Source organism: Chenopodium quinoa, unplaced genomic scaffold (assembly GCF_001683475.1).
Source record: "Chenopodium quinoa cultivar QQ74 unplaced genomic scaffold, ASM168347v1, whole genome shotgun sequence".
Lineage (NCBI taxonomy): Eukaryota > Viridiplantae > Streptophyta > Magnoliopsida > Caryophyllales > Amaranthaceae > Chenopodium > Chenopodium quinoa.
The window spans coordinates 499,666-517,628 of record NW_018745687.1 but is presented as its reverse complement, the minus strand read 5'-3'; the positions used below and the strand labels follow the sequence as shown (position 1 = coordinate 517,628).

General features: G+C 37.8%; 1 protein-coding gene across 1 annotated transcript; it reads left to right on the top strand.

The window, feature by feature from the left end:
- Positions 1 to 5,141: 5,141 nt before the first annotated feature.
- LOC110718342 lies at positions 5,142 to 5,942 on the top strand. The gene has a single exon (XM_021897174.1). The coding sequence runs from the start codon at positions 5,142 to 5,144 to the stop codon at positions 5,940 to 5,942; it is 801 nt and encodes a 266-aa protein (XP_021752866.1).
- The last annotated feature ends 12,021 nt before the right edge of the window (positions 5,943 to 17,963 follow it).

Here is a 17,963-nt window from a genome sequence, read left to right as displayed (position 1 = left end):
GCAATAGCGGATCCCATTTGATTTTGCTTGTAAAACATATTTCCCTTATCTTTTAAACTCTTAACAAAATTGAGAATCCCAAAAGGATTCTCCAACTGCCCAACAAAAAACTCTAACCCATGAGAAGAGATATCATTCTCTTCAACATGTGAAATACACAACATACCCCTTAGTTCTTCAAAACTAGCCATAAAACTGAAACAAAGTACTAGTAGAATAAAACACTAAAGGAAGGCAGAAAACTAAACCTCTAGGCTTCCCTTTAATTACACAAACATACCAGAAAGATGAGAAATCCAGCGACCAAAGAAAACCCCAATCTTATTGCTACCAATTGAAGGGCACCGGAGAGCAGTGACGGGTGAGCCACGAGACGGATATAATAACTAACACAAGCAACAAAAAAAAAAACAGCAATAAGTGAAAATATAGGCAGGGCTGAACCACCAAAGAGGAACTCTGCTTATTTCACCGGCAGACCAAAAAAAAATACAAAAACTAAAAGGCAAAAAGGGAGATAGAAGAAGTGATTGAGCTCGCCGGCGACGGCTAGGCGAGCCGCACCAGTCGCCGGCGAGCAGTGGCTGGGAAAACGGCGAACGGCGGGGGCGGTGAAGGGATAGGAACGAGGGTTAGAGAGAGAAAGGGATAGGAACAGGGCTTCCCTCTTTGGGTTTGAATTACCAATCAAGTCAGCAAATTCAAACTGGCACGTTTACAATTTTTACATATTTACATAGAGTTAAGAATGTTACAAGGGACTAAACTTCCAGGAAATGTAAAAAGAGGGGACTGTAGTTTGGAAAGTTAAAAGTAGGGGACTATGCCTATAACTCCGGCCAAGGTGACCTTTGATCCGTGCCATTTATGGCACCTTTAGGCTATGTTTTCTTTATATTTCTATACTTCTTTTTAGTTATTTATGTCGTGTTGTTAGAGATGCTCGATTTGCGTGTTTTTGTGTTAGTTTAGAGAAATGCATGCTTTTAATGGCTTTCTTATCATTTTATTCATTTCTTGGTTATTTCTCTTGCTTCTCCGTTTCTTTGTCTTGTTTTGTAGGTACGTCGCGGGCTATATGCATGGGAATTGAAAAGAGCACCCACTAGGATCAACATGCACTTTTCGGAATTGAATTTGAGTTTGAAACAAAGGAAAACGAAGGATTGCAAAGTATCAAATAGGACCTTTGTGCATTGTTTTAGTCATATCTAAAGTTCTATAGATCGTATTAGGGTGATTCAAATTGTGTTGGAAACTAGACTTGAAGAGCTTTCCAATGATAGGTAGCACGCCATCATACAATTCTTATATCGGAAGTTACAGCCTTCTGAAGTTGGCCCTGGAAAACTGCCGCGGGCGCGGGCTACAGTACCCGCGGGCGCGGGGTTGCTGCAGCTCCAAAACTGCCGTATTTGGGCAGTAAGCACCCGCGGTTGTCCCGAGGGCTCCCCGAGGGCGCGGGCCTTGGCCCCGCGGGCGCAGCTATCGGGGTGTCCGTTCCCCTCCACGGGCGCGCCCGATTTCTCCGCGGGCGCGGGTTTCTGGGTCTTTTACGATTTTAAGCTTCTTTTCTCCTTTTGTTTTTATAGTTTTTGGTTTCCTTTATTCTTTATTCATGTAATTCTTTAGTTTTAGAATAGTTTTCTCTCTCTTAGGTTGAGAGCTTCTCTCTCTAGATTAGGCTAGATTAGGAGTAGTTTTAGAGAGAGGAAGTGAGGAATTTCAATAGTGATTGAGAGATTGAAGATGCAAGTGTGACAATTGTGTTGGAGATCTTCTTAATTATCAATGAGAATTTCTAAACTCTATCACATTCAATTGCATTGTTTAATTTGATGTTTGTTTGGTTTGATTTTGATATTTGATGTTTGATTAGAGTAATTGTTCTTGATATTTTGTTGATTCTTGTTCTCTATAGTTGATAGGTGATAGATGACGATTCTTGAATAGTTGTTTGGCTAGGAATTGGGTGAAACTTGTATGATTGATTAATTGTGATTAATTTGGGAATTGTGTTGATTGATTGTTGAGATTAAAGTGATTAGTGAAGGTTTGCATGTGTGTAATTCAATTTGGCCTTGAGAATTATGCTAGATTGCATTGTAATTGCTAATGACATGAACAATTGATTTAGGAATTGCAATTATCAATTGGTTTTGATTGTGATTCTCTTAGTTTGTTATTCATAGTGAACCCTAGATAACAATTAGGAGATAGCTCTTTGATTCCTATTGATTGCTCTTATCATTAGTCCTCACAACCTTTGATTGGCATGCTCTTCCCAAGTTGTTGCAATTGACATGATTACTTGTTGATCCCCGTTCCTAGTGTTTTATTTCCTTGGTTACTTGTTTTTTTAGTTGTCAGTATTCTCTCTTACCTTCGTCTTCGACCTAGCTTAGGCGCATAATTGAAAGTGCTTGAACATTGCCGTTCCTTTGGGTTCGACCCTTGACTTGCCTCTATACTCGTATTAGGGTTTGTTAAGTGTTTATAAATTTAGTTTGACCGAGGGAAGATTAGTTAACGACCTAGTTTTCCCCTCGTCAACCTTCCACCACCGGTTACCATATATTAACTGATTTAATTATTTTTTTTTTGGTCTGAATCACTGACAAGCTTTTAATTTTATTGAAAAACAGAAAAAGTTTTGTAAACAAAAGTAGCCGTTATCCAAGTATTTAAAAGAAGATTTTCTAGCAACAGAAACATAATACAGTTGATACCACCCTACCATCAAAAACTGTCAACACCACACACCATCACCACCCCGAACGACGCACAAATTTAGAACCCCAAACTTCATTCATGGTTTTCTTTGATTTTCTCTGAAAAATGCAATAGTGGGAATCACAAAGGGGGATTTAATTCGGGCATGAATCCCATAACGGATGAGCAATTACCGCCGCTGACACAACTACCGTCGCCGCCACAACCACCGCAACCCCACATGAAGTCAACCCACCAAATAATGGGTCCGCATTATGAGTTCGAGTTCTTTCTTATCGAAGATGTATTTGGTTAAATTTAACCCTGAAAAAATCTAGAGTTTTCAAGGTTAAATTTTTAACCATCAAAACCTCGAAATTTAAAGCTTTTAATGGTGATTATGAATTGAAACAAAAAAAAAGGAAGATAAAGAATGTGATGATAATGACAAAGGCGGTAAGTGTGAGGCCGAGCGGGGCAGGGGCGGTGGCGGTAGTGGCGCGAGGTAAGAGGCGGTGTGGGATTGAGACGAAGGTTGTAATCTGGAATGTATATTTTTTTAAAAAAATTGAAAATTTGGGTATCTGGTTATTGAGGGTAAAGCAAAATGGAGTTCACTTAGAGCACTCACATTAGTGAGCATTTTTTTGCTCATGAGCAAAAATGGTGAGCAAATTTAGTACAAATGGTACCACATCAATGAGGAAAATGAAAATTGCTCATGAGCATTTCAGAATTTGCTCATAGGATGAGCAAATTTCATGATGAGCAGTAATCTCGTGGGCCCCAACATTCATCCAAAATTGATGAGCAAAAATGGTAGAAATGTTACTACATCAATTAGCAAAATAAAATATGCTCATGAGCAATTCAAGTATTTTCACTAGTGGGATAAAATTTCCTCACCAAAAATGCTCATGAGCAAATTGGTTGGGAAGAGAGAGAAAGTGGCTAGAGAGAGAATGAGCATTTTCTTTTTGCTCACTAATGTAAGTGCTCTTGCACAACCGATTTGAGTCCCTTAAAATTAACTTTCGAAACTGCAGTCCCCTACTTTTACATTTCTTCAAAGTTTAAGGCCCTCTAGAAGTCTTAACTCTATTTACATACTACCTCCGGTTCATTTTAGTTGCAACAAAGGACCATTTTACGCATACCTAGGCAAAACTTTTAAGGGCCTTTAAGCATGTGGAGATTAAGTAATTAAGGGAGTAAAATAGGAGGGAAAGCATATGGGGTCTTTTTTAATAAAGTAAAAGTAGTGGGAAAAAATGGTGAGGTGTACTTTTCCCACCCAAATACTCCCTGACTTTGCACATGGGTGGGGATTCCCTCCCTTTTTTCAGCCAAATTGAGGAGGGAATCCCCTTTAATTTTTTGAGTTCCCACAAAATTCCCTCCCAATTTTTCAAGGAAAATTCAAAAAATTTGCCAAATACCCCAAAACCTAAACTTTTTCACATTCAAATCATATCCCCTTATAAAAAGAGGACTTTCCAAACCACATTTCAGTTTGTTTTTCAAGCAAAAGAGATAGCAGGAAGGGGTTGGGGGGTTAAGGGTGAGTAGTTAATTGTTTACAAAACACCATCCTACAAATTACATAATCCTAAAATTAGTTCATAGTTAGCCTAAAATTTACAGTGCTAAAAAGACAAAAGCAGCATCTATGTTCCATTCTTCTTGGCTCCGTTGAAGACCATTCCAAAAAAATCCAGCCACCACTTCATCACCTACAGTCAGCCTGAAAAAAAAATATAGCTACTCATGGCAGAGTTCTTGGAAGAACTCTTTTTTTAATGAAAATCAATTGTACAATGAGGAGCAAACAATGGAAGCATGGCATCATTTCACAGATGAAGAGACTCAAGATGGAAACAGCAACTCAGAACAAGAAGGTGGTTATGATGGAGATGATGATGGTGAAGTACATAGTCCACTACATATGTATGGCAGACAAAGCAGAGAAATGACAGTAGAAGAAAAGCGCCAACTAGTTGATGAGATCATGCTCAATATGGAGGGGGACTTATTGCCAAGGGGATTTTTATCCAGTTTGGCAAGAAAGCATCATGTGCATAGATCAACAACAACAAGACGGTTTAAGGTAATTAAGCAACACATGTTACAAGGAAATGTTGTAGATGTAAGGACCAAAAAAATAGGCACCGTTGGCAGAAAACAAAAGGAGTACAGTGATGAATTCTTAACATCAGTGCCTTTGTACAAAAGACAAACTGAAAGAGGATATGCTGCAGCACTTAATGTGTCAAAGTCAGCTATTCACAAATTAAGGAAAAGGGGTAGATTGAGAACACACACAAGCACAAACAAACCAGCACTCACTGACCAGCATAAAATAACAAGAATGAAATGGGTTCTAAGTCACATAACCCCAATTCTAGCAGAAGGGGACCCCATTTGAAGACATGCAACAATGGATACACATTGATGAAAAGTGGTTTTTTATAAACCCAGAAACAAGGACATTCTACCTCCTCCCAGCTGAAGACAATCCATACAAAGCCCAACAGTCCAAAAGGTTCAAGATAAAGGTTATGTTTATGGGCATGATTGGGAAACCATTATATGATGCAAACAAACAATTATTACATGATGGGAAGTATGGTCTTTTCCCTTTTGTGAAGTATGAGGAAGCAAAGAAAAAGAGTAAAAACAGAGACAAGGGAACCATTGAGGCTAAGGCAATCCAGAGTATTAACAAGGAAGCAATAAGGGACATGCTACTTAATTATGTGTTGCCAAAAATACATGAACAATGGCCACCCCAACTTCCCAAAAACATAACTATTCAATGGGATAATGCTAGGCCTCACCAAATACCACAAGATGCAGAATTTCAAGAAGCATGTCAAGCATATGGATTCAACATACAATTTGTTTTTCAACAAGCACAATCACTAGACATGAATGTTCTAGACTTAGGACTTTTCAATGTCATTCAATCACTGCAATATCAGTCATTTCCTCAAACTTTAGATGATCTAATCAAAGAAGTTGAAATAGCATTCAAAGGATTTGATCTAGAGTTGAACAAATACAGTTGGATTACACTTCAGTCATGCATGGTTGAGGTCTTAAGAAGAAAAGGAGGAAACAACTACACAATACCACACATGAAAAAAAAGAAGTCTAGACAGGCAAGGTGTTCTACTAGAATTGCTTCAAGTAGACAAGGAATTAATTGCAGAGGTTGTTTCCTATCTTGATTCAATCACAATTCCAAGTTCAAATGCAACTGAATTTCAAATGGAAGTGGATGCAGATTGAAGACTATAAGAAAGCACATTCAAACCAACAGAGCCAAAGACTGTCACATCTAACCAGTAAAAGCTAAACATGTTTTTTGTAGTTTTTGTTGGTATTGGTTAGGTGTATTTTGGTACATACTTAATGTAAACATTGTTAGGCAGTCTTGTATGGTACTATAATTTGGTTTGAGACAAATCACAACCTTTTGTTATTAATGGAAACTCAATTTATTTTGGTCACTAATAATCCATCAGATAGGGTTACATTTCTCTTTCAAGGCATCAATGAGTTATGGTACCTCAATCAGAGGTAACTAGAGCAGCCATGACACTCAAATAGCTATCAGATGAGTCCCTTCATCATTTGGATGGGATTCAATTTGATGCAATCAGTTGGGAGAGGGGACTCAATGCATCATACACAGGAAACTCAAGGAACAAAATCATACACAACCCATTTCATACTCCAACCATAGTTACTGAAGCACACAACCAACATCTCAAATCCAAAAAAACAGGGGACTCATCAATTTTAATCCAAAACAACAATTCATATCCAAACAACCAACAACTCATACCACAACAACATATCAAAACATATCAGGGGAGTCTATAATTCGTTTATAAAACAACAATTCAAACCCAAACAACCAACAACTGGTACACCAACAATATATGCAATAATAAAAGGAAACACATCAAATCAAAGCCAACCAACAAACAATATCAGATTAGGCATAACAACCAACAGGGGACTCATGAATACCATAATCAAGCATAAATTGGAACTGAAGAAGAAGATTAGAGTTTTAGAAATTACGCTGCCCAATTAGTATGGGGGAAGGGACTACTGGGGGTAGTAGATCTGGATGTAAGCCTCCAGTACATCATCAGGCTCCTGGCCCCCAGGAGGTAAGCCCCTTAAGCGCTTACTACCAGCGCCAGACCTAGAAGCACTCCCACCCATCATGGGATGGGAAGAGGGTGGCTGGAGAACTTCTCCAGCAGTGAGCTCCTGGAACAACGAAGACCCCGTCTCAGATTTGGCGTCTGGTGCTGGTGAAGCAGTTAGAACAACCACCACAGCAGCAGATCCACCTTCTTTGGTGGACACTACCTCCAGATCTGCGATGTGAGGTGGCGGAACCGCCCTTTTGGACCCAGAAACCTTAATGGGCTTCTCATCCTCGTCGCTTGAAATGTATTCAGCAAGATTCACACCGTGAATGTTCCTCCTTGCAATTACAGAAGCGCGACGGAGCGGCTTCATCACCCTAGAACCACGACGAGGTATGTTCGTGGTTCGCTCAGATTTTTTTGGAGTTCGAGTAGATCCAGAAGATAGGGACTCATGGCTTTCGAGATCAATGATTTTTGGTTGAGAAGAAGACATTTGAAGAGTGAAATGGGGTGAATCGGTGTGAGAATACAGAGGATGATGAGAGAGAAAGGAGAAACATTTTCCAGAATTTATTTCTCCCAACCATTTTCCAGTATTGAATGTAGATTCAATGAAGGTGGTTGGGAGATGAAGCAATTTAAAGGAGGAGGGGATAAATTTGGTGGGAGTAGTTAGATTAATTAATAAAATCATCAAACTAAGTAAAACAAATTAGGAGTGTTAATATAATAGGTTAGTAAAAAGGATTTTTTTATTTTTACCACCAAAAAAAATTACGAAATTGTTTTTTACTACCAAAAATTTTAAAAGTTGTATTTTACCACCAAAAAAAATTTCTAAATATTGTTTTTTTACCACCTACCGTCAAGAAAACCGTTAAATTTAACGGTTTTAAGAAAAAACTCTTCGATTTTCTTGCGCAAAATATGTTGTTCATAGGTTTAGGGGGGCATCTTGGCCCTTTGAATTCAATTTGAAGTCGGAATTGACAAAAAAATAATCGAGAATGCCTCGTTTTGCGTGTTTCACGCAAACCGATGTATTTTTAAATGGACAACAAGAAGCATTTCCGATCATTTTTTGTCGATTCCGACCTCAAATTAGATCCATAGGGACAAAATGCCCCCCAAGACCCTCAAATATGATGTGTTTGACACAAAAATCAAAGAATTTAAAATATTCCGTTAGGTTTTTGACGGCAGGTGGTAAAAAACAATTTTTAATTTTTTTTTGGTGGTAAAATAAAACTTTTAAAATTTTTGGTAGTAAAAAACAATTTCGAGATTTTTTTTTGTGGTAAAAGTCAAAAAATCCTAGTAAAAAAGTAAGGGCAAATATGTAAATTTACACCCAAAAACTTACCAAAAAAGGAAAAAAAAATTTGTTGCAAGTAAAGTGAACCACCCCAAAAAGGAAATTGTTGCAACTAAAATGAACTGGAAGAAGTAATAAAAGATGTAAGTTTTTTTTTTCTTTTTTATTGTTGTGATTTTCAAAGTGTTGAGAAAAGTAGTGAACTTTTTTACGTGGGGTTTGTAGGACACTATGTCACTATCTATGGCTCTTTTTCTCTGTTTTGGGGTGTTGATTTGTACTTTTGGGGTAAGGCGTTAATTCGGGTATTTAGGTCGAGCTCAGAAATATCTGGTTGGGTGAATGCTAAATTATTAAGTTAATTTTTTGGATCGAGTTTTATTCGGATTAATCACGTTGGTCAGGTTTGTTTTTGACACTCTTAGTGAAGAAGTAATACTAAGAGCTCATTTGATAATCGATCATAAGCTATTATTTACCACCTAACATTTGCTACATGTTTTTGATTTATCACTAGTTAACAGGTTGTTGGGCCCGTGTTATCAAGCAACCCAATATAATTAGGGCATCATCCTCTTATCAAAGAATACACCAAATTAAGCAAAACGGCCTGAATGGAACAAGTATAGCAAACAAGATCAGAATATCAATCACGAAAATACTTGCCAAGAATACACCTGTTGAACAGGGAAACAAGATAAAATCAAGAGAATCTCCCACGCTTGAATATATTTGATATCTTTGTAACCCTAGTTGTTCCTAGGTATAAATAGTATAGCTAGACATTATAAAACTCAGGTACGCGCACTCATACATCAATATAAATTGATTACTCTACTTATTCTCTCGGAACTATGTCCTTGCTGAATAAGGAAGCTTGCCCTTTCTCAGTATTATATCTCTAAACTTAATCTCTTTTAATTAAATTATTTACCTAATGCTTTATTGTTGTTCTTGGTTATTGTATTTGATATTTGTAGCTTGATTGTTATTACTCCTAAATCCCTAAGCAAATTCCTAAATAACCTTACTAAAATTTGCCTAAACAACTTGGCGCCCACCGTGGGGCTGATAATCAATTAACCTGCCTAACCCATCAAAACCAAGACAATCACCATGACTGGACAACCAGTACCCTTCACCATATCTAAAATCAATGAAGGAATGAACGCATTCTGTCAAACCCTAGACCAACATAAAAGCCAAATCGAAACATTGTTAGCCCAGAAAGTCCAAACTAAAGCCAAGCTTAGTAGCCTAACTAGACAAAATGAAGCTCTCCGTAGCCAAATACAAGAAGTTGCATCCAAGACTGTTAACACCCGAAAGAGCATTGAAAGAATAGCCATGCAACTTGCTATGTCTAGAACTTTCCATACCCCTAATAACGGAAAAAAAGGTTCTAGCAGTAGGGAAGACAACCCGGATTTAGATTTCATTGCTGCAGGAAAATTCAAGAAAAGCAACAGGAAGGAACTAAAGAGGGAAAGATAGAAAATGTAGTCAAGGAATACCTCAAGGCGTTTGAGGCCAAGATTGCAAAGATCCTTGGAGTGCCAAAGCCCGTGGAGGAAGAGGCGACAGACGGCTACATAGAGTCACCCTTCTTAGAAGAGATCGCCATGATGGGATTGCCAAAGAGTTAAGCACACCCAATATGGACATGTATGATGGAACAACAGACCCGGACATGTATGATCGTTAATGATGTCGAAGAAGAATTCTCATATTGGAAGAAAGATCCTTAACTCCCACCTAAATTGCATGAATATTGTTTCAATGTTAACCCTGCAGGTGTAATAAGAACCTTAAACAAGATGGGAGATACCGTGTAGTGGCCCAGGAAGAGTGAAGGCCAAGAGAGAAGAAAGATCCCTCAAGATAGTGTGATTTTCATTCAGATATTGGCCATACAACTAATGAATGTGTCGCGCTCAGAAAGAAAGTTGCATACCTGTTGAAGAAAGGCTATCTTAAAGAACTCTTGACGAATAGGTCCAAAATCTCAAGAAAGGAGAAAGAGTCCCAGCAAGGTAGACCCCCGCCTCCTCCTCTAATAGTCAAGGACAATCTGCTTCATATCAGGAGAGTCAGAAGTGTGGGGGTTAACATATTCAGTAGCAAAGCGCCATGCCAAAGAAAGCCATATGGATCAGCCCGATAGGAAAGCAAGGTCAAAGATGGACATCCCAATCATGTTTGAGGAAAGTGATGTAGTGGAAGGCCATCATGATGGCCTAGTGATATCGCTCCTAGTAGGAAATTGCATGATAAAGAGAATCCTTGTTGATAACGGAAGTTCAGCAAATATCATTATGCTCGACACCCTGAAAAATATGAACATCGACGAGAAGAATGTTGTCCACAGGTCAACAGTTTTAGTGGGTTTTCAGTGGAGAGACCAAGAAGACAAGTGGAGAAATTACATTGGCAACCTATGCAAAAGGAATTAATCTGCAAGTCAAGTTCCTAGTAATTGACACTTTGTCATCCTCCAATATGATTCTGGGCAAACCATGGATACATGAAATGAAAGCTATCCCATCAACTTATCATCAAGTCATCAAGTTCCCTACAAGTATCCAAGAAATTAAAAGGGATCCTAAAGAAGCCAAAGAATGTTACAAGATTTCCCTAAAAGTAACGTCTATAGAGAAGAGTTCATCATAGCAATCAGAGGGACAGTTGGTCCAAGAGAAGCTCAGCATAGCATAAGAATAAGAAAACAGAGGTCCAGCTGAACCCAAATCATCCAGACCAGAAAGTAAGAATAGGATCAGAGTTGAGTCCAGAACTTCGTCAACAAATTTCATAATTTCTAGAAGCAGAAAAGGACGTGTTCGCCTAATGTGCACTTTGGGGTTTAATTTCATGTCGTACTGCTTTAAGATGGGAAAGGCTTATTTAAGATCCTTGACATCTCAACTACCTTCTTGGATTTCACCACCATGTCGTCTATGTAGACTTCCATTGTGCTTCCAATTTGTTCTACAAACATCTTGTTTACCAATCTCTAGTATGTTGCTCATGCGTTCTTTAGTTCGAAAGACATTACCTTGTAGCAGTAGATCCCTTGGCTTGTAATGAAAGCTGTTTTCTCCTGGTCGTCCTTGTTCATGAGGATTCGATTATAACCACTGTAAGCGTCCATGAAAGAGAGTAGCTCGTGCCATGCTGTTGCATCTACCATGGCATCAATATGAGGCAACGGGAATGGATCTTTTGGGCAGGCCTTGTTGATATTTGTGAAGTCGATGCATATCCTCCACTTCCCGTTCTTCTTTTTGACCACTACCACGTTAGCAAGCCATTCTGGGTACTTTACTTCTCTAATGTTTCCTGTCTTCAGTAAGTTCTAGACCTCTTCATTGATAACTTTATTTCTTTCTGGTGCAAACTTTCTTCTTTCTGCTTCACTGGTGTGTGTGTTGGGTCTACGTTCAACTTATGGGTAATCACATCTGGAGAAATTCCTTTACAGTTGTAGGGAATATTTCAAGCGTTAACCTCCTAGCTTGAACCCCACTGTGATCATACACTAAAGTACGGTGGCGTCCAAAGGGAAAGAAGATAGAGCAAAAGAGTCGCCAACAAGTTTTTTAAGGAACTTGTAAACCGTTCATGAGGTGAAGGTTACACCCCTTAACAATCCAAGCGATCGTCAACTCCATAAGATCTTGAACCAAATAGGGTTCGGGAATGAAGGTACAAATCCAACCTAAAAGAGATTGAACCTGCCCTAATAATAGGCCTCTACTTTATTCTGATCGTATTCATGTGCGCTTTCTAACTAACATGCAATCAATAGGATTAACCCTAAACCTGTTTATCTATGTTGGTTTAATATTAATGCACAAATAAAACTATTATTGGCGATCACTTGAATTGTAATCGAATTAACCCTAAACAAGATTATTAATTATCTTATTAACCGTGATTACAAGTACAAATTCCCTTTAAACATGCATAAAAAGGTATGATCAAGCAATAAAAAAAAATCAAGCAACATAATAATCATCAAAATCATAAAAAATAATCATCATAATAACCATGTTAAAGCAAAATAATAGCAAGATCCTAGGCATGATACTAACAAGATTAATAACAAACCCTAGCATGTCACTAAGCAATAAAAAAATCAAAAGCTTTAACCCTAAAACGATACTAACATGAATAAATATTAGAAAGAACATAGGAAGCATCGTAACAATCGTACTTGATATTAAAATTACCCTAGACATGATACTAGGAATATCATAATAACATCATAATATCAATAAAAACCATTAAAGCACTTACTTTGATGCCTCGTACCTCTTTCTAATGACAAAATACACACGTTAGTAACTTCAAGGAAAATAATAAACAAATTAACAATTAAATTAAATAATTGAAAGAGAGATTTGGGACCAAACCCACAACAATTAAACCTTTCACGTCTAGGGCGAAGGCAACTTCGAATATGGCTAGGTGTTTCTAGATCTAATGAATGCGGAATTTTGTATTTGAGAGAAGCTAGTTTAGAAAAGACAGAGAGAGAGAGTAATCAAGAGAATCTTGATGAGAATTGGTAAAAATTAGAAAGAATAAGAATTGATGAGAATTGATGATTGTCGGTGATTGTGGATGAAAACTGATGAAAAATTGATGAATGTTGATGAATGAAAACGGAGTTTTTACGACGTTATTTATAAAGAAAATCAGCCAAAAGATAAAATATCAAAACAGAGTTTTGGCGCAGATAAAATTGAATTAGCGCCAACGCTGGCTATTGGCGCCAGACGCCAACATTAGCGCCAGGCGCCAATGCTAGCGCCAGGCGCTACAGCTGGCGTTTGGCGCTGATTCAGAAATTCAAGCGTTTTCTTAAAATCTGATAAAAATTGCCGTACAGGAAGATAAAATCGTATTTTCCTCAAAAAATGTTCTTTGATTTTAATTAAAACTCTAAAAAGTCAACAAAAGTCAATTTATTAATGCTAATTGAATTAGGAATGAAAAGAACCTTCTAAAAGAATCTAGAATTTTAAAACCATTCCTAATTGCATTAGGAATGATAAATCTATATTAGGCCCTCCTCTAGATCATTGGGCCGCAGATAAGGCTCAAACATGACCTAGTTCAGTAATTTGGCCATAAGTTCCTCAATATTCATCTGAATTTGGCTTATAATATATCGTTGGAAAGCTCTTGTCAAGCCTCATCCAACTACACTATATTGGACCCATATAATGGACCAACCAAAGTGGATTGGCTGTTTTCTTCAAATAAGTTTTCAAAAACAGAGATAAGAGAAAAGAAATTAAAACTATCCGCAACACTAAACTTTCCACACTTTCACTTCAGTCGATTATGATTTGACTTGAAAGGTACTCATCACTGGGTTTAGTTTTGGGGAGACACAAATGGGTGTCTATAGAAGCCCCCACTTTGACTGAGTTTGGAGAAACGCAAGTTTCGAAAACAAAAGTTAAAGTATCGATAGGGACGGAGAATGATTCAGAACGTTCTGCGATTCTAAGTCACTCTTGTAACGCCGATACCTAAAAACTAGCGTTAGTCAAACAGATAAAAGAGTTAAGAAACGCGTGTCTTGCACCGTCGAGCATACGTCTCTGAAGGTAACTGAGTTACTGATGCTTTACTGTTGTTTTGATGACCTGCTGCCAAGAGAACGCCATCCCGCTTGATAACCGCTACGCTTGTAACTGCTTCCAATATAGAAGATTGCTTCGCTTGAAACGATCCTCCTCCGCTTTGATAATATTCCACGTCCAAGGGAATACCATCGAAGATTGCTTCGCTTGAAACAATCCTCTTCCGCTTTGATAATACACCACGTCCAAGGGAATACTATCGAAGATAACTTCCCCTCAAATCACCTTCAGTTGCTTTTTAAAAACTTTCCACAATCTATGGAACGCCATCTTGCTGTTTCGATGTTCACTCGTCTTTGAACAAAAAGCTATTTTTTTAGGATATGTTCACGCGCCTCCGAACAAAGAGCTTTGATTGATATACCCACGTGTCTCTGAGCAAAAGAGCTTGATGATATGTCCACACGTCTCTGAACAAAGTGTGGTACCTGGTTTTTAGTGGACTCTTATTTCTGATTGTCAATTAATCCTTCGGGTATTTATAATGGAATGTAAGTTTATTTTTATGGAGATGGATAATTGTTACAACCTTATACAACTAAATAATTAATCTTAACCTCATGTTTGGAAATGAGGCCATGTAGACACCCATTTGTGTCTCCCCAAAACCAAACCCAGTGATGAGTGCCTTTCACGTCGAATCATAATCGAATGAAACGAAAGTGTGGAAAGGTTTAGTGTTGCGGAAAGTTTTATTTCTTTTCTTTTCTTTTCTCTTCTCTCTGTTTTTGAAAACTTTATTTTAAGAAAACAGCCAATCCAGTTTGGTTGGTCCATGATATGGGTCCAATAGTGGTGTAGTTGGATGGGGCTTGCAAAGACCTTTCCAACGATATATTATAAGCCCAATGAATATTGAGGAATTTATGGCCAATTTACTAAACTAGGCCTGGTTTGAGTTTTAAGTACGGCCCAATGATCTAGGGGAGGGCCTAATATGATTTATCATTCCTAATGTAATTAGGAATGGCTTTGGTCTTCTAGAACATTCTAGAAGTTTCTTATCATTCTTAATTCAATTAGGATTCTTTAGAGTTTTAATTAGATCAAATAGCATTTTCGACTGAAATTATATTATTTTATCTTCCAGTACGGTAAAATTATCAGATTTTCGAAAACGTGTTAAAAGTCGGTTTGGCGTCCAACCCCAAGCCTTGGCGCCAGACGCCAGCCATTGGCGCATGGCGCTAGCCACTGGTCCTGGCGCCAAGTTGGTTTTGCGATCTTCAGACTCTGTTGTTATAAATTATCTTTTTTGGTTGATTTTCTCTATAAATATCGTATCAAAAACTCCGTTTTGAGGCACGGATTATCATCTATCATTCACCACTTCTTTTATTCTTAAGTTTTAACGAATTCACCATCTATCTTCACCATCTACAATCATCATTCATCAACAATCTATTTACAAAATTATTCATCAACTCTCTTCATCTTCATCATTCATTCATCAATTTTCAATAACATTAATCTTTTAGCATTCTTTTCTAAACCTTGCTTTTTCACACAAAATTCCGCATTCACAAGATCTAGATACACCTAGCAATATTCAAAGTTGCCTTCGCCTTAGGCGTGAAAGGTTTTAATTTCTGAGGGTTTGGTCCCAAATCTCTACTTCAATTATTTAATTTAATTGCTTTGATTTATTATTTTCCTTGAATTACTAACGTGTGTATTTTGTAATTAGAAAGAGGTACGAGGCATCCAAGTAAGTACTTTGATGGTTTAATTGATTTTATAATGTAGATATCATGCTTAGATTGTTATTTTTGATTCCTAGTATCATGTCTAGGGTATTTTTAATATTAAGTATGATTAAAAGTATGATGCCTCCTATATTCTCCCTAATATTATGATTATGATTATGATTATTTATTATGTTGCTTGATATGTATATTATTTTATATTGTTATTGCTTGATCACCTTTATGCAGGTTAAAGGGAATTGGTACTTGCAATCACGCTTAATAAGATATTTAATAATCTTGTTTAGGGTTAATTGTGATTATAATTCAAGTGATCGCCAATAATAGTTTATTTGTGTATTAAATTCAACCAACATAGATTAAACAGGTTTAGGGTTAAACCTATTGATTGTATGTTAGTTAGAAAGCGCACATGAATACGAGCAGAATAAAGTAGAGGCCTATTATTAGGGCAGGTTCAATCTCTTTTAGGTTGGATTTGTACCATCATCCCCGAACCCTTATTTGGTTCATGACCTTATGGAGTTGGCGGTCTCTTGGATCGTTAAGGGGTGTAACCTTCATCCTATGAACGGTTTACAAGTTCCTTAAAAACTTGTTGGCGACTCTTTTGCTCTATCTTCTTCCCTTTTGGACGCCACCATACTTTAGTGTATGATCACAGTGGGGTTCAAGCTAGTGGGATTTTAAAGGCTTGAAATTATTCCCTACAGTTTTTGGCGACTCCACTGGGGAGGATTTCTATTTTAATTCCTGAATTTGTTTCGGCAATGATCTAGAATGAGTGGATGAGACTCGAAAAGTTCTAAGTGTTTCATGTGCGTAATTTTGATTAACATTATTGTCATATGCATAAAAAGGTTCTCATTGGAAAGACCATCCGTAATGAGTAAAAAACATAGGATTTTACACGTAGGAAATTGGAGAAATGTCTTTCACAACTAGGACTGAAATAACACCGCGCGAAACTGGATGATTTTATTGAGCACAGAAAGCTGCTGAGGCATGTGGGAAGTAGCGTCAGGGGCCAGAGCTTGGCGCCAAACTTTTAGCCGTAGCGCCAGACGCCAGTATTGGCGCCAGGCGCTACAGTTAAAAGTTGGCGCCAGTCTCTGTTTGCTGGCGCCAATTTCCCCCAATACCGAGCCAAAAATATGCGTTCTAATTTCGACCGCTTTTTCTTATTGTTTGCTCGATCCTGCTTCCTAATTGAATTTTTTCTCACTTTTCTGAAACCCATATGTGTTCTACATATGGACATAACCCTCTGGGAATTCATGCTCTATCTACCCGATTGAACGCTCCTGGCAACAAAGGGTACATCTGAGATGTTGAATTCACCAAACCATGGAAGTGAGTTTTTTCTAAAAACTTGCGGTGTTCTATCCACACGCGTTAACCCTTCACGGTTAGGCTTCTACGCAGTGCATTTGGACAATTAACCATGGACTCTATTTGACTAAACCATATCCCGAACTTTAGAGAACTAGAGCCATGGTTAGGTTGCGAACTCATTGCATCTTGTTGTGCTTACTTGCCTAATTGTGCATTATTTGTTGTGCATATATATTTTATGCTCCTCCTAACCGTTTGTTGATTTGTGTTGAGATTATAATTAATGACTTAAAGAACTTTGCCTAATTAATTAATTAATTAATTAATTTGATTCAATAAAAGTTTTTTCTTCTTTTAATCGGAATCGACCTAGTACGACTTTAGGCATACCCAAGTTGACTAATAATTCCGAAAACAGTCCCAGACCGAGGCTCCAACATTGGTGCCAAAATTTGAGTTGTAGCGCCACTGTATGGTGTGTAGCGCCAGACATTTACTAAAATGTCTGGCGCCAATCACCATATTGTGACGCCAGTCCTGTCGCTTAGCCGACAGTTCGGATTATTTGTCGAGTCATCACCTAGGGTCTAATTAACCAGTTTACTAATTAATTCGGTTAATTTTTGCTGTCAACAACACCTTGTCAAGTCATTAATCGAGTCTTGGTCACATAGTCTAGCCACATGGTCATGATACAAGTCTTAACGCACTATTTACACTCACTAGTCTTAGCACACACTTTGAGTACACATCACCATGGCCATGTCTTAGGTTCATGCATAAGTCGGTCTTTTCCGTCATTTGAGTCAAGGGGTACATTCTATCCCTAATTCTTCATATCCCTCCATCTAAATCTTCTTTCACATTCTATTCCGATCTTTCTTCACCTCCTCCATCCATTGCATGTTGAATAAAGTTTGAGTCAAATAATTAACAATAAGTATCCCCAAATTCCTTTTCCACAGTACTTGGTTGAGGAGAGAAGGGCGATTAATCAAGGACAACCTCTTTATTCAAGTCTAGCTTTTTGATAAACTGATTCGTCAAAAGAGGAAGGCTAAGAAGA